A 27,613-nucleotide genomic window follows, 5' to 3' on the forward strand; every position below is an offset into this window, starting at 1 on the left:
CAGGAATACATAATCAAAAGGATCTCTGTAAACCATATAGTTCAACCTCCTCTGAATGTCAGGTGTGTAGCTAATATGGCTTCTTCACATAAGGGCCATGCCTTTGCTGTTTTTCTGTGAAAAGGATGGCAATTATCAATGTTTAATGATCTTTCCCATTCTGGGGAACTGTTGCATTCCCTATGTTGCTTTAAAGCAGCAATAATAGAAGAGCAGCAACAGATCAACGAGGTAGGGCAATAGCAGTCCACAAATTGTTTTTCATTTCTCCCTTTGATGGTCAGCAATGCCATATGTGAGCTCCTACACCATCCATCTACCCTTATGTGCTCTCCCACGGTGGCACTGTGGCTTTGTGCTGGCCAGCACGGGTATCTGCCGGGAGCAGGGGCTCCTCCTCTCCAGCTTTCTGAAAGGTGTTCCATGGGAAAGACAGGTGGGACACACACGGATACGGGCAGCTGAGAGTTTGGAGAGATAGGACAGCCTTGGTGATCACTTCCAAGATGAAGTTTTCTCTCTGAGTATCAAAACTGCCCTTTGCTGGACAAAATGATTTCTAAGATTTTGCAAAAGAAAAAAAAAAAGTTGACAGTGGACCTGATGCAGGACCAGCACATTCCTGTTTTCCAGCCATTCTGGATCAGCTGATATTGAGACAGAACAGGAGTTTAATGCTCTGACAGCTCCTGATGCAAGGGCTGATCACACCAAGTGTAAAGAGGAGACTCAGGACCAAATGCTGAATTGTCACACTGAGCTCACTGTAGTTTGAATGCAGCAATTTCGTGTCCATCCCCACTGTGAGGTGTCTCAAGGAGTGCGTTACTGAACTTGCAGAGAGTCTGAGACATTTGTCAGCTAAATGAAGCAAGTGCAAACATAGACATGGAATCTCTCGTGGGCCAATTGGTTTTCTCCTGCAATCCCAAACATTCTTATGATAACATTTGACCTCTGAGGTTTTTTTGGGTTTTCAGTTTTTTTGGTTTTTTTTTTTTCTTTTTCTTTTTTTTGTTTCTTCGGTCTAATTAGTTTGTTTGGTTTGGTTCTTCTGCTGTCTAGCTTTGCATTGTGTGTGGGGCTGAAGGTGTGGCCTAAAGGCAGGAAGAAAGAGAGGTGAATTCATAAGAATTGCTTGGTTAAAGTGGTGATTTCCCAATAAGCACTAGGCAAAGAAAAAAATTGTCATTTATTTGTATGTGCTTAGAGGTTGGTGTTGCCAGTTACAACATTCCTTCATTGAATGAAAAGGGAAAACAAACCAATCCAGAAATGCAATCTGAATTTATAGAGAAATCTCTAAATTCTGATGGAGATGAAGGAAAAGTTATCTTGAAATGGAAAAAAACATTGGTACATCTTTAATGCTTTTCCCAATAACGAATTTATCTCAGCAGGAGTCTTCAATTTTAGCATTAATGTGAATTTAATAAGCCTATTAGTTTTCTTTTACCTCAACTTGCATTAAGCTCAACCATTCACAAACTTTGTACTAAAAATCTCAGCCATCTTATTAAAACTTAGTGCTACCATATGTGTGGGAACTGGCATGTGTCTGCCAGATAGTGCTCAGTATCCTCAACATACAGGCCAGTCAGGCGTTCTTCATCTACTAGTTAGCCCCACTAAGCTCTGCAATTGATCCAAAGTAGTAACATTGGTTTGACAGTTGCAACTTCTGCTTTCACTTCCATTTCCTTCTTTCCTGAATAGCCTGCTAATTGAGCACAGTGATTAGAAGGATGATTTCTCTTCTGTGCAGTTTTAAATTTTGTCCTCAGATTTCTCTCAACTTTAATTTCTTCTCCTTATGTCTTTGAGCCATGAATCTGCTTTCCCCATAACTTAGATGTGCAACACTTATTTCCTTATTCCCTCTTACTTTCCTTTTCCTATAACAGAGCTGTTGAGCCAAAGCAAATTTCCTGCTTCTGCAACCTAAAGACTTTGGCTCACAGGCCCCACAGTAGACATCTGTGACAGCTGAGTCCTGGGAAATATCTGTGCTTGATGTGGCCTTTCACCTCATATGACAGCAAAGAGCAACACGTGACCCTTTCCCTGTGGTGGCACTTCCTAGTTTGATGTATCAGTTTACAGTGAGCCTCCAGAGCCTGGGCTTAGCGTGTTTATTATCCAATTAGTCCCTAAGGAACCGTAAGGCTGGGGTGTGGCAAGAATGCCACAAGGTATGGCAGATGCACAGAGGTCAGGGTGTCGTTTGACAGTGACTCAGGAGACAGGTTCTTACAGAGGCCACATTCTTTTAATATCAAAGTGCAAAGGCAGCAGTTAAGTGAGCTAGTCAAATCAAGAAATTCAGTAGCTAAGCAAGAAACCCACTCCTTGACATATGCATAAATAGGCTTAACAACTCTAAAGCACAAAAATAATCCTGCTACAGTTCCAGGCAAAAATCCTGGCTAGTAAGAGCCAGACAATTCATTTGTCCCATAGATCCTGACCCATAGACAGACAGTGCACCTGCAGGGTTTTGGGTTAGTGCTCTGCCTCAACAACTGCTGGTGCTGGAGATCTCCAATGAAGCCCATCAATGCTGATGCTGGAGAGGAAGCAAACACACTCCAGTCACAAGCACCAACACTGACTGGTGTGAGGGGGCAGACAACAGGATTCCTTTTTCTCTCTACTTTGATTATGGCACGATGCATACTTTACAAATGGGAACTGTAGTCTGTAAAGGAAGGCAATTAATGCACATACCACTATGTTTGTATCTATTTTTTCCCTTTTCTGGTATTTGTCATAGCTTTAATATTGCTTTATAGATATCTGGAGAAGTCTAGGGCTGCCCACAAGTCTTTCCAGTAGTTTAAGACACTTTGCAACTGTACATCCTTTTGAGACACACTACTCATGATCTGGCTTTGTTGCTTTAAGGCACAAGCCAATTGTGATTCTCACAATCAGTCTTGAGCTTTTAAAGGCTGAGTATGGGCACCATATTCCCTGGTAATGGAAAAAATGTGGCAAATGGTACAAAAAGTGCTAAAGTAAGCTTGGCCGTGTACTGTTTGACAAGCAGCAATGGTATAATCTGCCATGGATTATCACATGTTATCAACCACAAGGAGGCAGGATGACACTGTTCATGTGAGCAACAACTTCACAAAGAGTTTTTGTATCCATCCTGAAGATAAATGCTATGTTGTCAGTTAAACTGCTAGATGTAGTATTTAAGATTCTTAAAATGTGTTTGAATTAGGAGATTAGTGTTCAAGTATTTAGATAGAGCATCAAAAAGAATGGAGAAAAAAAAAAATCTTCTCTCTGTACTACTTGAAATACCAGTCAGGAGAGCAATCTATGGGCTCTTCCTTCCAAAGATTCTTCAGACGCTGGGTCCAGGCAGCCAGCATCTCCTTCCTCTTCTCCTCAGAGACATTCTCTGGAGCATAACAGATGTGAGGTTCAAGGACCTTGACACCACAGAAGTGCATGATTCCATGCTGGGTGCAAAACAAAGAAAGAAATGCCTCAGGAAATATTTACTTTTACTTTCATTTGAAGAACCTGGAAGATTCAAATTATTCTGCTTCTCTGATCCAATATGAGTCAGGTTCTCCAAATCTGTTTTATCAAGAGAAGGAAAATAAATTGCAGCAGTTCACTACCTATCCAGGCAGTTACTATTGAAGGCATTCAGCAGAATGGCATACAAGCTACTGAAAGATAAGGGCAACTTCATTTATTCTGCTCTGTGGAATATATTTTTAACTGCTGTTAATCCCACAGAACCATCCTCTTTGGCAGCTGTTCACTGTTCAGTTTGCAAGGATCACAGGTGGCCAAAACTTCATTGTCCAGTTTGAAACTCCTTAGATTGCTCTCTAACTGCAGTGTTCCACATCTACTTCTAAGATGGGGTTTTTTTCACCTTTTTCCCTCTGGCTTTGCCAAATGTTCCTGTAGAAAGGCTAGTGCCTGTGGAATCAGCTCAATTTGCCATTTTCCCCCTGTGTGTTCCTGAATTTAGAATTGTGTTTCATGTTTTTGGCATGTTGACCTGTGGGCTCTGCAGTTGGACAGCTCCACAGGAGCAGGCAGATGGTAATTGCATGAGGAGACCATGGAATTTAGCTCATCTGTTGTATTGTACCTGGAAGAAGCTGGCAAAATTTGCCTTACCACCTGTATTTCCCAAACCATGCTGGATACTTCTGATAAAAGAGTAGCAATTAGAAGAGGAATGCTAACTTCTGTGTGTTGATTGTTACTGCCAGGGTAATGTGTGACTCCCCTCCTGCCCTGCATCCTACATGACTTGGGAAACCACAGGGAACAGAAATCCTGTATGGCTGAGCCAAAAGAAATCCTGTAACAGCAGGGAAACTGAAAGAGCTGACAGTGTTAAGCTTTCTCTTTCAGTGTTAAACTGATCTGGAGGAAGGGGGACAAAATAACTTTAAAAGTCAGTGGACTTTTAAAGAAGTCCCAGGATTTTATGTAACATTTATGTAACCTGCAGATACTTGTAACTGACAACTTGATAATTAATTATCATATTTCATATTAAAAAACCCAATCAAAAATTGTTATTTTTTTATCATTCTAGCTATTTTTATGTAAACAACCAAATGTCCATATATTATACCTGCATGGGCCAGAGGATATAGCGAATATCACCACTGATACTTCCTTTTGAATACATCTCTTGGCCTCCTCCCGTGGTGAAAGAAAACAGGGATAGCTTGTCCTAGAATTAGAAAGTGGTGATTAAGACATATTTAAAGAAGAGAGGCTAAATTGTTCAAAAGATATTCAGGGAAACCTGGACAGCATGGATTTCTAGGGGAGAGGGTGACCTCTTCTTTTCCAGACTGTACATGAAGTGGTAGTTCTGAGGCAAAGGTTGATGTCATACAATTAGACAGTGGACTGTATGTCTTTGGGGAGAGATGGGTTAAAGAAATGGAATTAGTGTCTGACACCCTTGTGTGATGAAGCAGGGCTGATACACTACTTCAGCAAAATGTAAAGAGGGAGCTTTAAAAAACTACAGTGGAAAAGAAAGACCAAGGCCTCATAGGACATGGTGTGAGCCTTACCTTAGTAAAACAATTCCAAAAACATACCTGGAGCAAGCCACCATCATAAGCCTTTGACAAATCGTAAGCAAAGCCTTGGACCAAGACTCTGTCCATCCAGCCCTTCAGGATTGCAGGCATGTTGAACCAAAACAAGGGGAACTGGGCAAAGAGAAAATTACCTGGTCAGCACAGTCTGGGCCACCCTTAGGCCAATCCTCTCCTCTGAACCAGCTCAGATCCTGTATGTGCTTTCTTCCAGCTCTGTGTCAGGACAGGCAGTAACTGTGCCTGGCAAAAGGAGCTGAAGTGTTTTCTGTTTGTACTTACCTCAGGGCCAGACCTCAGCAGCTAGAGCACAACAACACTGCTGCATGTCAGGGCTTCCATCCTGATTAAAGGTGGAACAGGATGAAGTAGGAGGGTGCCATTTCATTCAGATTTAAGACTGTACAAAATCATGTGTCCTAAGGCTGAAATGCAAAAGAATCTAATATCTTATTAGCAGGATGGACATCTGGTGATCAGTTCTGTTCTGACAGTCTGCTGACAAATGCCAGGGGATCATAGGAAAGACTTCTTTGCAAAGCCTGCTGGCATCCTGCTCCCACATAGCTCTACTGAGAAAAAGATTTCCTTAATAGTTGCACCCAAGTTGCACCCTTGGTTTCCAGATCTTCCAGTTAGCCCCTGGGATTGCATCCCAAAGCCATCCTGTCTTCACAGCATTATCTTGACTGCTTGATGGGCTCCTATATTAAGCTGCATCACTACCCCTAAACCTTGGTACATCCTGCACACAGAGGAAGAAATTGTATAAACATGTAACCATGTGTGACTCAATAGAAGGTGAAAACAAAGTGGAAACTGGGCAGCCACCACAGTCACTAAAAGTAGTGAGTTCAGTCTGTAACAAATTTTGAATTCCTTTATGTCCTTTAGAGGCTTTTTTTTTTTTTTTTTTTTTTTTTGCTGCACCAGAACACATGCAACGTTTCATAGCATTCTACAGATGGAGAAGGCAACTGCTTCCTTCAGGGCATGTCTTACAGTTCTTTCTTGGGAAGCAATAGTGTGAAAACGATGATGACTTACAGTGAAATTCTGAATTGAGATATGACCCTATCCTAAACTTATTCTAACTTTGGACAGAGGAATATATATATATATAAAAAGAAGTCTAAGGGTCACAAAGAAATATAAGGCCACTATTTCCATTCATAGTACTTTGGGATTTGTAGACACAGTGGAGAACAGAGATGGGCTGAAAAAATTCATTAGCAATTCCCAGCAGTGCTTGTGCAACTCATTAACAAATGAGAACAGTCTACTTAGGAAAGCCCAGTTTCCTGACTTCACTGGCTCCTTGCCCAGAAAATAATCTTTCCTCTGCTTTCTGTCAGCCTGCCTGACATCCATGCTCACATAAGTCTTTGTGCATCCAGACACATGGAATTTGTTTGGCCCAGTGTTGGGAAGTTCCTGGGGTTGCTCTTGTTTCAGCCTGCATCTTTGTGCTACTCAATTACTGGATGTGCTGTAATAATGACCCAGGTAATTGTACTACTGGTCTGTAGTCTTTACTGTACCATTACCTAGAGAGAAAGTGAACATCATAACTGAATTGTGTTTCAAATAATGACCTGAAAAATCAGCAGGTCTGCTTCCTGCACCTTCTTCTGCTCTTCCACCAGGTCTTTGGACAAACCTCCTCTCTTGTAAGCTTCCCAGGTTTCCACACCATAATTGAATGCTTCTGAGTTGTGCAGGTGACCTGTGCGTAGAAGTGAACAGTGATTCCTTGTCCCTGCCCAGTATCAGCACCAGATAAAGAGCTGAATGCAGGTTGCCATTCACAGTTCTAAACTGAGTTACTACTTTCCATTTTTCCTACTTTCTTGTCTTTATTGGATATTCAGCATCATCACAGCTGATGGTGACTTCATTTTGAAATGGAGATGAATGTAGCATCTCAGAGTTCTAAAGCTTTCCCTTCCTGTAGCAACATAGGAAGTGCAATATGAGGACCTAAGCTTGCCTCAGGACTCTGGGGATGCAGGTGGAAGAGTTAAGGGAATGTTGTTGTTCTGCCTCTGCCTTAGGCTTTCCTGAGGCCATCATGCACTTGTCAGCACTACAGAGCTGCTTTCCAGCCTCTGTAGCTGGAAATTCAGCAAGGGATGGGGAACCAGTATTGGCCATTTCTACTGATTCCACTAGCAGATCATCAGTGTCTAGTAAAGGACAGGGGCAGTTGTAGCCTTGTGAGCTAAACTGCAGCAAGTCCCAGAATGATATCTGAAGGCATTTCCTGCCCATGAGAAATGGACTTTAGGGAGTGATTATGGACACGTGCTAATGTGTGTTTTCCTCAGTCAGTAATCTCACTGTGAAACAAAGTTCATGTTCAGGAGTGAACTTTTAGAAATGCAGATGTCTGTCATAAATAAGTTTCTTATTAATGAAATTTGTTTCTTATTAATCTCTGGATGATCTGAGGGCTGGAGCACCTCTCCTATCAAGACAGACTGAGAATTCTGCATGTTCAGCATGGGGATGATTTCAGGGAGAGTTTTTTCAGCCTTCTGATATCTGACTGAGGGGGGATTACAAGTCTCTGGTTTTTGAAAAAGGTGTATTTTGTCTGTTCTCACCAACAATGTCATTTCTTGTTGCTCTGGGCTCAAACTGCATGGCATATAAATCTGACACGGTGACACTGCAGCCCTGCTTGGTCAGTTCTTCCACAGCAATCTTCAACAATGCTCCATTGAAGGACTTGGGCTCTTGATGTGCATAGACTATCAGGACTTTTTTCCCTGGAGGCAGAAAGAAAACCAGGAGACCATTTGGAATCTAGGAGGCAGATGCAGAACACTTTGTAACTTGGCACTTGTTCCTCGCTCTTTCTGTAGTGTCTTTTCCCAAGGGCACAAAACCAGCGAAAGCAGAGTGACAGTGGCAGCATTTGACTCCTGAGGCCCTCATTGCTGCATGTGCCCTGCTCAGCAATTCTGTGCTACACTGGGCTTTGTTTCCTAGGTGGAACTCAGTGGACAGAGGAGGTGTTCCATAGAAGTCACTTTGCCCTACATCAGCACAAGCCAGCCCCTTCCCTTGAGACATTTCTTTTGGTCTGATTCCACTACAATCCAAAAAGCAGTGCCAGCTCAGATTGCCCCAAAGTGTCATGGAAGCAACTTCTGAGAAATCAGAACACCTTCCTACAGCAGTGTGGTACCACCTCCTGATCTTTCATTTCAGTGCCGTGCAAGTTACAGCACTGGGGTAGACATTTAAGATGCTCCTGTCCCATTTCAGCACCATCACAGTGGCTTCTGTAAAGAGCAACATGATTTTTTCTCAGAGATTAGACTGTTATGTGTATCTCACGCTGCTGTCAAAGTGGATTCAAAGTAAGCTGAGTGTCCAGGCAGGTATATAGGGATGGAACATCTTAGAGGTGTGTAACAAGGGTCTGCTCAAAGAGCTCCATTGTGTGCTCAATGTTTTATTGAGCATAGGCCAAACAATTTTAATAATTCTCTTAAAAATCATTCATAAGTGTAAACAAAGGAAATATTTTACATGGGCTTGCAGTTTTTTACAGATAACCAGAGAAGGAAATTTACAGGGACTGTTGAAAATGACAGGGTCTGCAAAACATGCAGCTCTTGCTTCCTGACTGCCAGCACAAAAATTCAGGCATCTCCTGAACTCAGTTTCTCTGTGGCACAGCTTCTGGATTTGGGAACACAGTGCCTATGAAACATGAACTATGCAAAAAAGACTATTAAAACTTGTAGGTCAAATGCTATCATAAATTCAATGTGTGTATAAACTCTTTAAATCCCTGCTCCATACCATACTCTGGATTTTCAGGAGCTCTTACAACTTTGCTGTTCCTGTCAGGTCTCAACAAATGGAGCTCAGTGACTGGACATATCATGTGCTCCAAAAAGACACTAAGTTTGATTCTGCAAAAATGCCGATTTTTTTTCCATTTTGGTGGATCTGAGGGCACTTGGACAGAGTGTTTAGAGAGACTGGAGTTTTACAAGGCATCACTTGCTGAGGTAAATTCAGTCTTTTGGAAAAATAAGACCTCAGTGTCCCAACTAAACACAGCAGAGGCCCCATCCCGGAGGTGCCCTGTGCCCAGGCCTGGAGCCAGCAGCATTTCACCGCATTTGCTCTTACCTGCCATTGCTGGGGAGCGCTGGGGAGCGTCTCTGTGGATAATCTGGTGCTGCCTGAGAACTCAAGGGAGAGATTTGCTGGTGAGAAACAGCAGGAGCCGCTGCGAGGAGAATCGCAGTTTCAGTGGGAAATGCGCCGTAGTGTGAGCACGGGCACTCACGCAAGGCTGGCCAAGGGAGGGAAGCTCCCGGCCCTCGGCCCGGGCCCTGGAGCAGGAATTCATTTTCCTCCGGCCGCCCGACCGGCGCTCGGCGGCCTCGGCCCGGGGCTGCACCGCGCCGGGCTGGGCCGGGCCGCCCTCCGCAAAGCGGCTCCGGAGCAGCCCCCGGCGCCCCGGCCGGCGCAAGCCAGGCCGTCCTTACCTGCTCCTCCGCGTCCCGAGCAAATCCGCGGCGGGACTGGGAGCGGCGCTTCCCGGCGGTCCCGCGGCCCGCCCGCCCCGGGCCCTGGGGCAGCGCCAGCGCGGGGCGGGATCGGGATCGGCTCCGGCTGCGCTCCAGGCCGCGCCCCCGCCGCTGTGACAGCCTGGGACACCATCACCACCGCTGGGTGTCTTTTTATGCTGGCTCTCTGCTCTTCTCCACGTACAGAGCTCGTCCTTCACTTCCCCCAGCACCGCAGTGTGTGAGCTCCTACACCATCCATCTACCCTTATGTGCTCTCCCACGGTGGCACTGTCTGCTTTGTGCTGGCCAGCACGGGTATCTGCCGGGAGCAGGGGCTCCTCCCCTCCAGCTTTCTGAAAGGTGTTCCATGGGAAAGACAGGTGGGACAGACACGGATACGGGCAGCTGAGAGTTTGGAGAGATAGGAGAGCCTTGGTGATCCCTTCCAAGACGAAGTTTTCTCTCCGAGTATCAAAACTGCCCTGTGCTGGACAAACTGAGTAAACAGCGCCTTTCTAAGATTTTGCAAAAGAAAAAAAAAAGTTGACAGTAGAACTGATGCAGGACCAACATATTCCTGTTTTCCACCTGTTCTGGGTCAGCCCATATTGAGACAGAACAGGAGTTTAATGCTCTGACAGCTCCTGATGCAAGAGCTGATCACACCAAGTGTAAAGAGGAGACTCAGGACCAAATGCTGAATTGTCACACTGAGCTCACTGTAGTTTGAATGCAGCAATTTTGTGTCCATCCCCACTGTGAGGTATCTCAAGGAGAGCGTTACTGAACTTGCAGAGAGTCTGGGACATTTGTCAGCTAAATGAAGCAAATGCAAATACAGATGTGGTATCTCTGGTCAGCCAATTGTGCAATTTTGGTTTTCTCCTGCAATCCCAAACATTACAGGAAGCTTTTGATAACATTTGACTTCTGAGCTTTCTTTTGGTTTGGTTTTTCTAATTTTGAGCTTTGCCTGATATATGGGGCAGGATATGAAGGATATATGAAGGCAGGGAGAGAGGTGAATTTATAAGAATTGCTGGGTTTGAAAGGTATAAGTCTCATTCAACTTGGTTTTGACAGCGTGTTCTAGGCAAAAAAGGGAGATACTGGCATCTATTTGCATGTGCTTCAAGGCCAAAGCTTTGACGTGTAGCTGGTTTGTTTTTGTTTTAGCCAGTACGATGAAAACTACTGTGTGTGAAATTTGCAGGTTTCATTGCACCACTGGAAAAATTATAGGGGCTGATGAATAAAAAGCAACAAATCTCCACAGTGCTAGACCAAGGCTACCTGGAACGGTTACCTTGTTTCTTAATCTTGACTAAAAATCCAATCCAATAAGCTTGTGCCCTAATGGGAAGGTGACATTGTATCTCTTTTCCTGGTATTATCTTTAAGGGATGTATTTTAGTAGTAAAGGATTAATTTTTAACCCTCCCTCCTTCCTTTCTTTCTGTACTTTGCTGCCAGTCTCTTTTGAGACTTTCCCCTCTCCATTTCTCTGATGAATTGCAAGTTCTGTAGGGACCTGAGCATAATCATTCTCTGGCTGTCTCTGGCTTAACACTCTACCTGGCCCAGCAAGGATAAGTGTTCTCTCATACAGGAGGTTTCCAGCTCTGGAGATGACTCAATGCTAGAATGTTAATTCTGGGCTCTATACCCTGTCCAGAGCTCTGGAGAGGGGCATCATTGGTTTGCAAAACTCTAAGGAAATACTTGTGTATAATCTTTCTGTAATCTACCTTTTAATCTAAAAGTAAAGTATTAATTGGTCTGATTGACCTCCCCCCTGCTGTCCAACAGCCATGAAGGTATTATGGTGTAGTGCTGATTTTAGAGAAAGAAGCTGTGATCTTAGCTAGTTTTGCACCATCTGAGCAAACTGTATTTCTCTGAGCTCTCAGAGGGCTGAGTTGGGAGAAACTGCAGCAACCAACAGAGTTGATGCTTGTGGAGAAGGGCTGCATCCCCTGGGAGTGAGAATGCAGAGTGGGAAGCTCCAAGGGCCTTGGGAACCGCTGTGGTTGGTGACTGCAGCCACAAATTTTCACTGCAGTTGAGTTCAGAATACCACTGACATTTCCCACGGATGCTGAGCTGTGGCCTAGCAATAGATGGCAGAAATACAAAGGTGTATGCATAGAGTACATTAAGAGGATTTATTTTTTTCTTGGTTTCTTATTGAATTCCAGTGAAGAATCACCTTTGCTCTCTATGTCTCACTGGAGTACAACTGTATTTGCAGTTTTGACAATCTGTTATGTGGACAAGCTCATGGTTTAGGTCTTGGTTTATTCTCTCTGTTGGATGTCAACAAAATGCTTTCTTATTTCATCAAGGGTCATTCAGAAACAGCTGTGGGGTATTTTGGCTCCACAGTCCTAGGGAAGAAGCTGGTCTTTTGTCTCCTTCCTGAGTTTTTCAAACATATCAGAATTCCTGTGTATTCAAGGTGCATGAAACTGAACATTTTAATACTCTTAGGATGATGAGACAATTATCCAGTACTGTCTTGAGTGTAGCAGCTTAAATTCTTTGCATCTCTTCTGTAGAATATAGCCTCTTTAGGCTCTGAGATATCTAATAACAGTAGGGTTTTTCACAAAAAAAAGAAGGAAAGGAAAGAAGTAGTACTTGCATTGTGCATGGTATTAGTTATTGGCTGTTTCTCTCTTCAGCTCAAACTTTTGATAAATAGTCTATTACAAAGTATATTCCTCTGCAAGTAAGCAGTTCACCCTCAGTGATGCTGCTTCAGGAACTCAATATTAAACCATTCACAGAATGAACTACACCTGACTTTAAATGTCAGGTTTTTTGAAACCTGCATTAAAGGCACCTTACTGCAAGACATCAGCCTTGGTTTCTCTAGGCTATGAGTAACTTGGTAACATAGTTCAGATGGGTATCTGTTTTCCTCTATGGCTCTGCAGTTACAAGCAAGTTTGACCTGCCATTTCAGAACCCCAAATAAAAGAAATACAGTCACGATTTCTAGAAAAAGATCAGAGTATTGCCTAGGCATCTGTGGGAGAGCAGGACCACCAACAACAAAAAGCAAGTTCCCAAACTAAATGGAAGTGGAAAGCATGTTCTTTTATACCTTTCTCCCCAGCCTGAAGGGTAGCTACAAGTTACTCACCTAATTCTAGCTTCATTCTCATGAAGTCAATGCTGGTTTGGCAGAGTGACAGTTCACTTTTAGCATAATGTGATTTAGAAGGACAATTGTTCTTTAGTGCAAAATGGCTATAACATTTCCAGTGCTGCTTAGAAAGCAATACTGCCACTTCTTTTCTCTCTCCTTACTAACCACAGACCAGTCTCTGCTGGTTTTCTATATGGTAAAATTCTCCTGAGTTTTGGAAAGGCATGTATCAGAACACACGTGCAGCCCAGCACAGTGCCCTGCATAGCACGCACTGAAAGCACATCAGGACAAGGACAGTCACTTTTGGCTCAGCACCCACTGTCACTGCACAGTTGACAAAGCATTGCAACAACAGCACCCTTGTGGACCCTGAAAACTTTGGCTCACATGCCCCACAGCAGACACCAGCAACAGTTTGGGGCAGCTCTGCTTCCTGGGAAATGTCTCTGCTAGATGTGGCACTTCACTTCATACAGGAGCAAACTGGAACACGTGACTGGTGTGAGGATTTTGTCCCTACAAAGGGTAATCAAAATGGAGAAATTCCTTTGATTTTAGGAAGCTGCCAACTTTACTAATGGAAAGTGTAGTTCATAAAGGAGGTAAATTCACTCACATACTAATTTGCATTTATTTTTTCCCTTCTCTGGTATTTGATACAGTTTTAAGTTGCTTTGTAAATGTGTCTAAAAGTCTGAGGCTGCCCACAAGCCTTCCAGCTGTTTAAGGTACTTTGCAACTGAACATCCTTTTGTAACACTACTCATGATCTGGTTTCATAGCTGTAGGGCACAAGTGTAGGTTCTCACAATAAATCTTGGGCTCTTAAATGACAAGTTGGATAATTTCCTTTACCATAGTCCCTGGTAAAGGAATAAAAAAGACAAATGGTACAAAAAATGTTAAAATAAACTTGGCCATGTACTGTTTCATAAGCAGCAATGGTACAATCTGCCATAAATTATCACATATGTTATCAACCACAAGGAGGCAGGTGCAGGATGACACTGTTTATGTGAGCAAGGAGAACTTCACAAAGAATTTTGTACACATCCTTGGAGGGAATCCCTTGGGAATCAGTGAAGATAAATGGTATGTTGTCAGTTAAACTGCCACATGTAGTATTCAAGGTTCTTAAAATGTATTTGAATTAGGAAATTTGTGTTCAAGTATTTAGATAGAGCATCAAAAAGAATGGAGAAAAAAAAATATCTTCTCTCTGTAGTCTTGCACCTGAACACTACTTGAAATACCAGTCAGGAGAGCAATCTATGGGCTCTTCCTTCCAAAGAGTCTTCAGACGCTGAGTCCAGGCAGCCAGCATCTCCTTCCTCTTCTCCTCAGAGACACAGGCTGGAGCATAACAGATGTGAGGTTCAAGGACCTTGACACCACAGAAGTGCATGATCCCATGCTGGGTGCAAAACAAAGAAAGAAATGCCTCAGGAAATATTTACTCTTTTACTTTCATCTGAAGAACCCGGAAGATTCAAATTATTCTGCTTCTCTGATCCAATATGAGTTAGGTTCTCTAAATCTGTGCATTTATCAGGAGAAGGGAAGTAAATTGCTCTTAAACACACAGAACTGTTTTCTTTGGATGCTGTACATTGTACAGTTTGCAAGGATAAGGGACAGTCTAAAGTTCATTTTGTGGTTTGAACTTTCACAGATTGTTCCTGAATTGAAGTATGTTTCACATCTACTTCCGTGTTGGTTTCTTGGATTTTTCTTTTGTTTTGGTTTGGTTTTTAAGCTTTTGCCTCTATCTTAGCCATATCATCCTGCATGAGAGCTAGTGCCTGTGGAAATTCAGCTTGTCATTTTCCCTCTGTGTGTTTCTGAATTTAGAGTTGTGTTTCACGTTTTTGTCACATTTACTTGTGAGCTGTGCAGCTGGACAGCTCCTCAGGGGTAAGGAGCTGGTAACTGCAGTGAGGAGGAGACCATGCATCCTACAAAAATTGGGTAACTACAGGGAGCAGAAATCCTGCATGCTAGAGCTAAAGGAAATCTTGCAACACCAGAGACATTGGAAAAGTTGACAGCAGAAGCTTTCCCCAGTTTGCAAGTTGGAGGAAGCGGGACAAAACTATTTCAAAACTCTGGACTTTTGAAGTAATCTCAGGATTTTAGAGCCCAGTTTATAACTTGCAGATGCTTGGAGCAGGTAACTTAATTATTTCTTATGTTTTGTGTAAAATAACCAATTAAAAACTCTTTATAAATAGCTGGAATAGTAAAAACTAAAGCAAACAGTAACCAAATATTCCTATACTTTACCTGCATGGGCCATAGGAGATAGCGAATATCACCTCTGTTTGCATACTTCTCTTTGGTTCCTCCCGTGGTGAAAGAAAACAAGGATAACTTGCCCTAGAATCAGGAAAGTGATGCTTGAGTTAGACATGTTTAAAGAAGAGTGGCTGAATAGTTCAAAAGACGTGGGGGAACCTGGAGAGCATGAGTTTCTAGAGGAGGAGGTCTCCTTTTCCTTCCCACATGTTCCAAAGATGGGCAGTTCTGAGGCAGATTGATGTCATACAATTACATCAGTGGACTGAGTGTCCGGGCTTTGGGCAGAGATGGGTTAAAAAGAAAAATTATGTCTGACACCCTTGTGTGAAGGAGGGCTGATTCTTGTTCTTCCTTATGCAACATTTGGAAAACTGTGGCTGGAAACCCTCTGTTACTGTGAAAATCTTTATTCCTGTCCTCTCTGACTGCAGAATTTTTTTGCTTAAGTCTCCCTTCTAACTTGGGCTTGCCATGTTTCTACTGCTGCTGTGACTATGGTATTAGCCATGTGCTCAGCTTCTCTCATCTCGGTTTTAGCTTCTGTAATCAAACAAACATTTTTCCAGTGCAGTATCCCAAATGTCTTGAGCCTGTTTATACACAGCTGTGATCATTGGTGATTATTCTTGTTTATGTCACTGAGGCAGCCATTTCTGATATTTAAAGAAACCAAAATGTTTGAAATTGTTAAGAACATCAGAACTATCAGATTAACATACAGTGAAAGAAATGCAAAGCTGATATTGATTGTTTTTTGATGCTGCATTTGGTACCAAATAAGATCTATCAGAGATAGTGGGCCAGAATTTTCCAGGGAAACTTCCAGTGCTGTGGGGAATTAGAAATGTATGAATTGACATGGAGAGATACTGCTCTTGCCAAATTAAAAGCAACAAAGAGAAAAAGGTTCAAAGTAAATAGTTGTGACAGAGACTCATACTCTGAATATTTCAGATTTCTGATTAAGTTTTATAGTTTAACTTCAGCCTTTGATATATAATCCCAGAACAGGACTTTGACAGCTAATGTGCTAGTCATTACAGATAAGAGCAGTCCTATAGTGGTGGGAAGATTGTAGTTATAGGAATTGATATATTGTAGTTATAGGATTGATATAAACTGTTTGCAATCTGTATGCTACCACAGTGTATTCTGATACTCCTAATAAATGATAAAGCCCACATAGTTGGCTAATAAAAATTTCTAGGACATTGCTTAAATCTTTAGGAAATGCTGCAGTCTCCTTATTTTCTTGCCTCCAGACAATGTAAGCAACAGAGAAAATTAGTCAGCATGTTACCAAAGCAATATTTCAGAGCAGTGTAAAGTGAGAGCTTAAAAAAACTACAATGGAAACAAAGGACTAAGGTCACATAGAATATGGTGCAAGCCTTGACCGTAATAAAATAATTCCAAAAACATACCTGGAGCAAGCCACCATCATAAACCTTTGACACATCGTAAGCAAAGCCTTTGACCAAGACTCTGTCCATCCAGCCCTTCAGGATTGCAGGCATGTTGAACCAAAACAAGGGGAACTGGGCAAAGAGAAAATTACCTTGTCAGCACAGTCAAGGCCACCCTTAGGCCAGTCCTCTCCTCTGAACCAGCTCAGATCCTGTATGTGCCTTCTTCCAGCTCTGTGTCAGGACAGGCAGTAACTGTGCCTGGCAAAAGGAGCTGAAGTGTTTTCTGTTTGTACTTACCTCAGGGCCAGACCTGAGCATCTACAGCACACCAACACTGTGCTGCATGTCAGGGCTTCCATCCTGATTAAAGGTGAAACAGGATGAAGTAGGAGGGTGCCATTTCATTCAGATTTAAGACTGTACAAAATCATGTGTCCTAAGGCTGAAATGCAAAAGAATCTAATATCTTATTAGCAGGATGGACATCTGGTGATCAGTTCTGTTCTGACAGTCTGCTGACAAATGCCAGAGGATCATAGGAAAGACTTCTTTGCAAAGCCTGCTGGCATCCTGCTCCCACATAGCTCTACTGAGAAGAAAAAGACTTCCTTAATTGTTGCACCCTTGGTTTCCAGATCTTCCAGTTAGCCTGTGGGACTGCATCCCAAAGCTATCCTGTCTTCACAGCATTATCTTGACTGCTTGATGGGCTCCTATATTAAGCTGCATCACTACCCCTAAACCTTGGTACACCCTGCACACAGAGGAAGAAATTGTATAAACATGTAACCATGTGTGACTCAATAGAAGGTGAAAACAAAGTGGAAACTGGGCAGCCACCACAGTCACTAAAAGTAGTGAGTTCAGTCTGTAACAAATTTTGAATTCCTTTATGATGTCCTTTAAAGGCTTTTTAAATTTTTTCTTTTTTTTTCTTTTTTTTTTTTTTTTCTTTATTTTTTCTTTTACTGCACCAGACCACACTCAACTGTCCATAGCATTCTACAGATACAGAAAGCAGAGCAAGGATTATTTTCTGGGCAAGGAGCCAATGAAGTCAGGGAACTGGGCTTTCCTAAGTAGACTGTTCTCATTTGTTGCTGAGTTGCACAAGCACTACTGTAAATTACTAATGAATTTTTCAGCCCATCTCTGTTCTCTACTGTGTCTACAAATCCCAAAGTACTGTGAAGGGAAATAGTAGCCTTATATTTCTTCATGTGCCTGTTGGCCCTGGACATCTCTCTCTCTATATATATTCCTCTGTCCAAATTAGAGTAAGTTTAGGATGGAGCCATATCTCAATTCAGAATTTCACTGTAAGTCATCATCATTTTCACACTATTGCTTCCCAGATAAGAACAGTAAGACATGCCCTGAAGGAAGCAGTTGCCTTCTGTTTTCTGTCAGCCTGCCTGACATCCATGCTCACATAAGTCTTTGTGCATCCAGACACATGGAATTTGTTTGGCCCAGTGTTGGGAAGTTCCTGGGGTTGCTCTTGTTTCATCCTGCATCTTTGTGCTACTCAATTACTGGATGTGCTGTAATAATGACCCAGGTAATTGTACTACTGGTCTGTAGTCTTTACTGTAGCATTACCTAGAGAGAAAGTGAACATCATAACTGAATTGTCTTTCAGATAATGACCTGAAAAATCAGCAGGTCTGCTTCCTGCACCTTCTTCTGCTCTTCCACCAGGTCTTTGGACAAACCTCCTCTCTTGTAAGCTTCCCAGGTTTCCACACCATAATTGAATGCTTCTGAGTTGTGCAGGTGACCTGTGGGTAGAAGTGAACAGTGATTCCTTGTCCCTGCCCAGTATCAGCACCAGATAAAGAGCTGAATGCAGGTTGCCATTCACAGTTCTAAACTGAGTTACTACTTTCCATTTTTCCTACTTTCTTGTCTTTATTGGATATTCAGCATCATCACAGCTGATGGGGACTTCATTTTGAAATGGAGATGAATGTAGCATCTCAGAGTTCTAAAGCTTTCCCTTCCTGTAGCAACATAGGAAGTGCAATATGAGGACCTAAGCTTGCCTCAGGACTCTGGGGATGCAGGTGGAAGAGTTAAGGGAATGTTGTTAATTGTTCTTCCTCTGCCTTAGGCTTTCCTGAGGCCATCATGCACTTGTCAGCACTACAGAGCTGCTTTCCAGCCTCTGTAGCTGGAAATTCAGCAAGGGATGGGGAACCAGTATTGGCCATTTCTACTGATTCCACTAGCAGATCATCAGTGTCTAGTAAAGGACAGGGGCAGTTGTAGCCTTGTGAGCTAAACTGCAGCAAGTCCCAGAATGATATCTGAAGGCATTTCCTGCCCATGAGAAATGGACTTTAGAGAGTGATTATGGACACGTGCTAATGTGTGTTTTCCTCAGTCAGTAATCTCACTGTGAAACAAAGTTCATGTTCAGGAGTGAACTTTTAGAAATGCAGATGTCTGTCATAAATAAGTTTCTTATTAATGAAATTTGTTTCTTATTAATCTCTGGATGATCTGAGGGCTGGAGCACCTCTCCTATCAAGACAGACTGAGAATTCTGCATGTTCAGCATGGGGATGATTTCAGGGAGAGTTTTTTTCAGCCTTCTGATATCTGACTGAGGGGGGATTACAAGTCTCTGGTTTTTGAAAAAGGTGTATTTTGTCTGTTCTCACCAACAATGTCATTTCTTGTTGCTCTGGGCTCAAACTGCATGGCATATAAATCTGACACGGTGACACTGCAGCCCTGCTTGGTCAGTTCTTCCACAGCAATCTTCAACAATGCTCCATTGAAGGACTTGGGCTCTTGATGTGCATAGACTATCAGGACTTTTTTCCCTGGAGGCAGAAAGAAAACCAGGAGACCATTTGGAATCTAGGAGGCAGATGCAGAACACTTTGTAACTTGGCACTTGTTCCTCGCTCTTTCTGTAGTGTCTTTTCCCAAGGGCACAAAACCAGCGAAAGCAGAGTGACAGTGGCAGCATTTGACTCCTGCTCAGCAGCAGCAGTGACTCCTGAGGCCCTGATTGCTGCATGTGCCCTGCTCAGCAATTCTGTGCTACACTGGGCTTTGTTTCCTAGGTGGAACCCAATGGACAGAGGGTGTGTTCCATAGTGAGTCACGCTGCCCTAGAGGAGTAAAACATTGCTCCTCCTGTTGAGTCAACAAGGAAAGAGGAAATATTTTCTATGTAGTAGCAGTTGTTTATAGATAACCAGGGAGTAAAATTTATAGGGATTTTTGCAAATGGCAGGGTTTGCAAAACATGTAGCTCCTGGTTCCTGACTACCAGGACAAAAATACTGCATCACCTGCGGTCAGTTGCTTTGGGATACAGCTTCCATCCAGAGCAACACCCGCTGAGTGACAGGGAAGTTTATTGTGTCAGGGATAAATAGTAGAAGTCAAGCTGAAAATATGATGAAACAACAGCTCATTTTTAACCTAAATTATAAGGGCTTATCATTTCACCAAGGCACACAGTGTTTATGAAACAAGAGCTATGCAAAAAAAGACTACTAAAACTTCTGGGTAAAATGCTAAATTCAATTCAAGACATGTATAAACTTTTAGAACCCCTGTATACATGTTATTCCAGAATATAAAGAGCAGTTGCCTCTATGCTGTTTCTGCCAGCTCCCAGCAAAAAAGGTGCTCTAGGGAGTGCCTGGAGATGGACAAGCTCCCCATGGTGCTCAGTTTGATTCTGCAAACTCCCAGATTGTTTCCCTTTTGATAGAGCTGAGGGCACTTGGAGAGAGTGTCTCGAGAGACTGGAGTTTTCCAAGGCATCACTTGCTGAGGTAAATTCAGTCATTTGGAAAAGACCATCTTTGATGGTCATCCCTGTGCCCAGGCCTGGAGCGAGCAGCATTTCACCTCATTTGCTCTTACCTGCCATTGCTGGGGAGCGCTGGGGAGCGTCTCTGTGGATAATCTGGTGCTGTCTGAGAACTCAAGGGAGAGATTTGCTGGTGAGAAACATCAGGAAGATGCGAGGAGAATCTCCGGGTGCCGCTCCCGTCCCGGGCCACCCTCTGGAAAGCGGCTCCAGAACGGCTCCGGCCCCAGCCCAGCCCGGCTGCCCTTACCTGCTCCTCGGGGCCGAGCACACCTGCGGCGGGGCTGGGAGCGGCCCTTCCCTGAGAATCACTGAATATCTCGAGCTGGAACGGACTCATAAGGATCACCGAGTCCAGCTTTGCCGGCGGCCCGCCCCGAGCCCGGGGCAGCGCGGGGCGGGATCGGGATCGGCGCCGCCCGCAGCCACCGCTCCGGTTTTTCCCCCTCTGCGTCTGGTTTCATTCGATTCCCCACAGCTGTGGTTCTTGTGCCGCCAGGACAGTGAAGGGTCATCTGTTCTCTTCCCCGCTGCCCACTGGTGATTTTGTGAACTTGCAGCGTGTGCCGGCCGAATCACATCTTACCCGGACTGCTCTTCAAAAATTGCTCTGTGCTTTCCCTCCTTCCTAGTGCTCTTCTCTGCCCCCTTCCAGTTTTGCTGTATCATTCCATGAAGTGGGGGAACCTGCTCTACACATAGTTTTCACACAGTGGACATGCCTTGGATATACCCAGTAATCTGATGGTTTTCTGCTCTGTGGTCTCAATAGTTAGTGACATAAAATGTGTGCTTTTTTTGACTGCTATGGAGTGTTGAGCTGATACTCTGTGGAATTATCTGTCGTAATTAGAAGACTTTACTCCTGTGTGGTGATAGTCAGCTCAAAGCCCTTTATTTTAAAAGTGAGGCCAATCACTTTCGGGTTGGTTTTTCTCCCATAAGCATCTCTTAAGGTTCACAGAGACTAAAAAAAACTTTCACTTGTCTAACCTCCTGAGCAGCATTCAGGACACTATGCTGATCTTAGTTCTCATAGAGGTCAGAAACAACCCTTCTGCTCTATGAACGACTTACCTATTGGAGGAATTTGGTACAGGTTTGTAGCTTAAATACTATTCTTCAGATACAATACAGGTACACTTCTCTACTTGCATCTAAAATACTTTTCCTCTTGATTTGTAGCCCCAAACCCTCTAGAGAAGATAAATAACTTTTATTGCCTGAAAATCTAATCAAGGAACTTGAAGAAAATAGATTTTCTATTTTTTTCTTGGGCGGGGGGGGGGGGGTAGGCATTGGACACATAGCAGAGGAGGGTAGAAATACAGATTACTTGTTTATTTGTTTGTTTATTTATTTTCTTATTGGACCACTTATTTAGAAAGTTCGTGAGTTGGATTTAATTCTGCCTTCAGCTTGAGGGAAATCACAAACACACAATCTCAAAGAATGACCCCCATATCACCCCCATATCGAACTGCAAGTTGTTTATTCTGGAGTGGGTACATCATCAGTTCTTGTTGAAGCTGTTTCACTGCAGAAAAATAATTCATGTTTTTGTGACAGAAGAGAGAAAGCAGGCATCACTTTATTACTTAGGCACTGGGATGACCTTGGAACAGGAAACCTCCAGTCTTTATGTCAAGAATTGCTGGAACTTTTAACATGCAACAGCAGTTGGGTGCTGTAGTGGCCCACTGCAGAAGGTGAGGGTAACCCAGGTTCTTGCTAATAAATCTCTTGGGGAGGATTAGAGGGAAACAGCACTGAATTATCAGCAGATAAATGCTTCCTAATGTCCAGTCTGAACCTGCCTCTCACATCTTTGAACCATTCCCACTTTCACTGGATCCAGGAAAACAAAGCTTGGCACTTACCTCTAAATCACTCTTCAAACCAACAATGAATTGTGTCATAAACACAATCAAAGCCATTATAGATGCCACTGTGGAGCACAAACACTTGCAGCACTTAGGTTATTGATTTCTTCAGCAATTAAACTAGATAAAAATTTTCCCCTCCCACTTTATCAAACGACACAGCACACAATGTTGTGATGCCCAATAGCTGTTGTATAAATTCCTGTGGAAGTGCTAATACTGTATTTGTGTGTGTATGTGTGCGTTTTCTCCATACGTTGTATGCTGTGGGTTACAGTACAAGAGAAGCTCATCTATCTTAGAAAATAAATTATTTTGAATGAATTTAACCGTGCAGGAACTACTGTAACTATTCTTACGCCTTTTCTTTTGTTTATTGTACACATTGTTCAGTCTCTAGAATAGTGTATCAAGGTTTTAAGGTACTGTGTGTCTAAAGGATATTTATTGTGCCCTCTAGCGCCAAGTGAGAGGATTTATCTTTGCAGCAGAAGTGAAGCCTCCACCAACGACGAGCATTTAATCCCTAATGTAAATTTTGTCCCAGACAAAAAGTTTTAACAATCTTTGTTGCCAGTAATACTAAACAGCAAGGAGAAACGATGCTAGCAAACCATTAGTGTGAGAAAAATTCTATTTAAAATTAGTTTTCTGCAACTTTCACAGTGAACATAGCCACTGGAGGAACAGTTCTAAACAGTGAGTTACTTCCTGAAAAGGAAGAAAATAGGAGAAAGTGAGAAATAATATCTAACAGAAAAGAGTTCTTTACCCCCATATGTGTCACAATAACACTGTAGCTGTTCCTAGGCTTGTTTTGTCATGGAATAAAGATGACAGTCACTCGTGTATTGATCTTTCTCCTTAGAGCAGAAAGTTGATGGGCTTGTGCAACAGGAAGGAAGGAAGGAAACAGGAGGACTGTGTGACTAACAGCCTCTCACTGTGACCTGTTTTCTTCTCAGCCTGTCTGTATGGTAATGAGTAACAGAAATTGAAAATGGTAACCTCTGGGGTTAACAAGTCTGTAATACAGACTCTAAATCAAAAGAGAACCAGAAACAGGGATAGTGTCCCAGAAAATATCTCTTATCAGTTTTTTAGCTTCTTTTTAAACTCTGTGATGTTAAATATCTAACACTGGGAAAGTATATAAATGAAATATATATATTTTATCTGTTTGGAATTGAACTGCAACTTCTGCTAGCAGATTTTTGACAGGGTGTAAGAGGACTAGGTCAGTCAAATACAAATTTGTTACTTTCAAATTTTTAATCCCTTCGGTAATTTTTGACTGAGGAGTCTGGCCTGAGATTCTCTCTGAGAGAGGTGAAGTTTCAAATCTGAGTATGAATTCAGTCTTTTTCTATACAGCACAGCATCTAGGATTTGTCTTTGCAACTGAATAATGAGAACCTTTGCTAAATGTGGCTGTCCTTCTTTGCCCCACTTGTGATAGCAAAAGGCAACAGGAAATGTCTGCACTCTCCATCACCTACTTGTGGAATATTTAATGTAAATATAGAGTGAAATTAATATTGACTGGTACTTAAATAGGCAATAAATAAGCAGTTTTATTTCAGGGTAAGGTACTTTAAGGAGTATTTGAACTGAGAATGGCAATGCATTAGCTATGATATTAAAAAACTTGAATACATCTGAGCATAATTTTCTGAGAATGTATTTTAAAATCTGCTGATATGCTACAGCTCTACCTATTTTACTTAGAACACAAGGTAGAAATACAATTTTAAAGATTGTGGGCTTTTTCAGGAGAGAGGTGAAGAAGGAACTAAGTAGATGTTCTATGCTAATATTTCTTCCCTTAGATGATTTGTTTTGAAGCCAATGCTTCTTTAGATTTGAAAAGTGATGCTGGAAGAGAGCCCAGCTGCTGGCTGAGGTCTGTTGTGGTCTGGGATAACAATTCTGTACAGCTGATCAACCATAGAGAGGCAGCAGAAAGTATGTAACATGCAGCCTCTGGTGAGTGCAGTGATATGCAAACGTATCTAAAGCAATTAATTTTAGAAGCAGCTAATTTTAGATGTTCTTTCCAAAGGAATTTTTACAGGTTCCTCTCACGTGCTAGAGTACCAGTCTGAAACATCTGCTGACAGGTCACTCTGTGCACCTGCAAACCACATGGGGAGAAAAGCCAGGGAAATGAAGAGGGAGCACCCACTTGCTCAATGTGCCATGGCCTTCTCCTGGCAGTTTGTTATGGGATGTACCCATATCATGGTGATTACTTTCCAGTTGCTGTCCAGCTTTCATTAACTTGGAATCAAGCTATGATATGGGATCAAGTCCTGTACGGGAACACACCATCCCATGAGCTGAGCACTAGCCATGCAGGTATAAAAGAGTCATCAAAGGAAAATTGTTCTAACACACAGTGTCCTTCCCAGGCTCAAGATTAACAACCTGGCATTGGAAATAGTGAGCAGCTCAGTGACAATTGGCTTCAAAACAAATCCAGCTACTTAGCCAGAGCTCAAAAGGACAATGTTATGCAGAGGACATAATTCTGGGGGGAGGTCTCTCGGAATTTCCGCCAAAACCATACTCTCTAAGGCTTCAATATGAGCAAAACAACGCTTCAGTCTTGAGTGCCCTGACACCAATTGAGCCCTTTGAGTGCGATAGAGTACCCAGGACAGCGCTTGCCCTGCCGGAGCCCAGCGGGGGGTGCTGGAGCGCCGAGAACGGCGCAGCGAAATGCTTTAAACTCCTTGAGCCGCGCCGAGCAGCAGATCCACCCCCACACCAGTGTGTTTTCTCCCTTGAGCAGGTAGTTGCAAAGCAAATAGAGAATTAATCAAAATCTTTTTTGTGTTTGCCAGGTGTGGCTCTGCTGATCAGCAATTTTGTTACTTCCACCATTCTTTCTTGGTCTATTTTATATGTCAGATAAAGAATTTAGGTACTTTGGGTTTCACCTGTACATTTAACAGTTTACTCATAGAACAGATACTGTCATTATAGTACTTGATACAAAGGAAGAGTAATGATTTATGTTTGATGGATAGCAAGCTGATGCTTAGGGACTAAGGGAGACTCAACAAAAAGATGCAACCAATTTCCAATCTGCCTATGGACAAAACTTCAGCACTTTAAACTGTGTGTTGTGTAATCTGTTATGCTCAAAATCCTCTTGGAGGAAACTTTCTGACTTAGGATTTGACCTGGAATTTTGTAGGTAGTGATTGTGTAGCGTGAAACACAGGGAAAATATCTGGAGCCAGAGCTGGGATTCAATTTCCTCTCTGCACAGCCATGGCCAGCCAGCAGACCACAGCCATGCTGTGCAAGAGCTGCTGCTGCTGCTTCCTCAGCTCTCTTCTGAGGCTGAGAGCCTCTCCAGCATTGAGGTGCCCTGCCTTCTCCCTGCCCTCACCTCCTGCTCTTCTATAGTTTCATGGGCCTTAGTGGCTGAGGTGCCTTGATGTGTGAAACCTGTGATAAAATTATCTCCAGGGAGACAGGGTTTCAATTCCAGTCTTAATCATTGGGCTAGAACATAGAAGGGGAAAAATAAAATAATCAGCACGTGCACACTTGGGAAAAGATACATGCCAACTTCTGTGTATGGGAGTGGAGATGTACTGATAGTTGTCCCCTTGGGATGTACCAAATTGGTTGGGGAAGCAGATGATTCAAGATATATTCCTGATATTACTTGCTTTTGCATTGCTGTTGGCTAGCTGCAAGTAATCTGTCTTTCTGTGGCCCTGAGACTCCTGAGCCCGAAGCCTTTTTGCCCGGATGTCCGTGTTGGCTCCTCTCTCTCTGTCAATGGACCCCGTGCAGGCTGCAGCCAGCAAAGGGGCTGTCCTGGGGAGCAGCTGCAGTCTGGTTGGTGGTGCCCTGGAAAACGACTGCTTGCATCCCAACCTCGCTGCCGTGGGCTGCTCATGGGCTGTGGTTCTCTGGGATAAACACTAGGTTTATAACAGTAATGTGCAATGTAAGCCTTTGCACGGCTGGAGTGTTACTATATCCGACAGCTACTCCCGCCCTCTCAGGATCCTTGTCACCAGAGGTGTGAAAGGGTAATCTTCACAGAAACGTAACCAGTACCCATATATGCCTCCTCCCTGCACAGGGAAAGGAAGAGGGCGTTCCCACATAAGGTGTTCTTCAAGTACATGTGCAGAGCACAGCTTGGTAAACTGCCCTGAAGGGTAGGATGTTACAGTTTTACAGAACAACCAATACAAGGTTTTGGCAATCCACCGAGTGGAGGTTAGAGCAATGCAAAATATTCATACAAGTTAATTCAATGATTTGCTTGTGCTTAGTGTTTTGGGAGTTCTGGTTTGAGAAATATTAAGTTTGTTGCTATAACATGAACTAAAATTCACACAACTCAGTGTGCCCCATTACTTTAGATTGCTTCTAGCTTGGGCTGCATGAAGGAATTGGCAAAGACTTGAGTATGGCTCAGAAAGGTCTGTCTTAGGCATTTGTCTAAGGGGCATTAGTCACACAGCTCTATGCATACTTCTTTCTTTTCATGTTGCTGTGGGGTATCCCCATTTGCACCCAGACCTCCCACGCAAAAGGCACAAGCACAAAGTTACTTCCCTGCAGCACCTAACTAGTAGTGCAGATCCACCACTGCTGTTACAGAGGCCTCATATTTGAGAATTACTTCCTTGCCATATGTTTGTGCTGCCAGCCTCTTTCCCCTCCCCCTTTCTTCTTTGCTGCCTGCAGTATTGCAAACCCCAAGAGCAATGAGCAGAGCTGAGAAATCCCCCAAAGTCAGTTATCCGTGCAGCTCTTCAGCATGACTCTCACAGCACTCAATGTGTGCACTGCTTCCCTCATTGGGTTTTTTGACCTTTTCTGTGGCCTATTGTCATCTAGCATCCTGTGTTCACACCACCTCACAAGCCAAAATAGTTTGTTCTGGGATTAATTTCTATGGTTCAGGGGGTTGACCAGACAAGTAATGTAGCAGCAAAGCCTCAAGTAGAAAACTGAAAGAGAGATAAGTCCCTTTCCCTCTCCTCTCTCTGCAAACTCAAATGCTCAACCTAAAGGATTCTCCATATTTTTGGATAAAGAGATATCATAGCCTTTTTTTTCTTGCTTTTAATTGTTCTGTCCCATAACAGAATCCCCCACCACTGCAGTTTTACCTTGTGGGAAGATAGCATAGCAAGGTATGTGTAATTTCTTCCTCCTCTCCAACTACTGTGATGATAGCACAATTATTCCTGGAAAAGTATGCGTTAGTGTTTGTGATAGTGAGTGCACAAACATGAAAAATTATTGTGTTTTAGAGGTAGGACAGTCAGGGGAATATGTGCAAGTCTGGGAAGTAAGAACAACTAATTCTTCCACTGGCAATCTCCTTAGCATGGGAATGTTGCACAGACT

At 43.0% G+C, this 27,613-nt stretch overlaps 2 protein-coding genes and 2 long non-coding RNA genes across 5 annotated transcripts in view; 1 reads left to right on the forward strand and 3 right to left on the reverse strand.

The window, feature by feature from the left end:
* The window catches only part of LOC306799660, a 59,658-nt gene that overhangs the window by 4,054 nt on the left and 27,991 nt on the right, over positions 1-27,613 (forward strand). The gene's annotated exons all lie outside the window — the stretch shown is intronic.
* LOC306799661 lies at positions 1,178-13,291 on the reverse strand. The gene is made up of 2 exons (XR_013773657.1): positions 13,200-13,291; positions 1,178-1,977 (listed from the first exon to the last, which is right to left on the reverse strand). It is a non-coding gene; the product is annotated as an uncharacterized lncRNA (long non-coding RNA).
* Positions 2,248-9,906, reverse strand: LOC306799654 (ribosyldihydronicotinamide dehydrogenase [quinone]-like). 2 transcript variants are annotated; one of them, XM_079300999.1, is made up of 7 exons: positions 9,614-9,906; positions 9,252-9,304; positions 7,706-7,870; positions 6,695-6,825; positions 5,100-5,213; positions 4,619-4,720; positions 2,248-3,473 (listed from the first exon to the last, which is right to left on the reverse strand). In XM_079300999.1, exons 2-7 carry the CDS (start codon positions 9,256-9,258, stop codon positions 3,300-3,302), a joined length of 693 nt encoding a protein of 230 aa, XP_079157125.1. In that variant the 5' UTR covers positions 9,259-9,304; positions 9,614-9,906; the 3' UTR covers positions 2,248-3,299. The 2 variants fall into 2 exon arrangements, with proteins under 2 accessions (XP_079157125.1, XP_079157124.1); XM_079300998.1 differs by having other exon boundaries at positions 9,252-9,311; positions 9,614-9,803.
* LOC306799656 (ribosyldihydronicotinamide dehydrogenase [quinone]-like) lies at positions 13,416-20,733 on the reverse strand. The gene is made up of 7 exons (XM_079301001.1): positions 20,590-20,733; positions 20,393-20,445; positions 19,168-19,332; positions 18,152-18,282; positions 16,517-16,630; positions 15,078-15,170; positions 13,416-14,208 (listed from the first exon to the last, which is right to left on the reverse strand). Exons 2-7 carry the CDS (start codon positions 20,397-20,399, stop codon positions 14,035-14,037), a joined length of 684 nt encoding a protein of 227 aa, XP_079157127.1. The 5' UTR covers positions 20,400-20,445; positions 20,590-20,733; the 3' UTR covers positions 13,416-14,034.

Source organism: Erithacus rubecula (assembly GCF_903797595.1).
Source record: "Erithacus rubecula genome assembly, chromosome: 3".
NCBI classification, from domain to species: domain Eukaryota; kingdom Metazoa; phylum Chordata; class Aves; order Passeriformes; family Muscicapidae; genus Erithacus; species Erithacus rubecula.

What these genes read in the sequence shown, in the direction of transcription:
- LOC306799654 (XM_079300998.1), bottom strand. Translation starts at nt 9,788, where the DNA reads ATGGTGTCCCAGGCTGTCACAGCGGCGGGGGCGCGGCCTGGAGCGCAG. An exon ending in AACAAGAAATGACATTGTTG is followed by an intron (nt 6,826 to 7,705) that starts GTGAGAACAGAC and finishes TTCTACGCACAG; the next exon opens with GTCACCTGCACAACTCAGAA. An exon ending in CAGACCTGCTGATTTTTCAG is followed by an intron (nt 5,214 to 6,694) that starts GTCATTATTTGA and finishes CTCTTTGCCCAG; the next exon opens with TTCCCCTTGTTTTGGTTCAA.
- LOC306799656 (XM_079301001.1), bottom strand. An exon ending in AACAAGAAATGACATTGTTG is followed by an intron (nt 18,283 to 19,167) that starts GTGAGAACAGAC and finishes TTCTACCCACAG; the next exon opens with GTCACCTGCACAACTCAGAA. An exon ending in CAGACCTGCTGATTTTTCAG is followed by an intron (nt 16,631 to 18,151) that starts GTCATTATCTGA and finishes CTCTTTGCCCAG; the next exon opens with TTCCCCTTGTTTTGGTTCAA.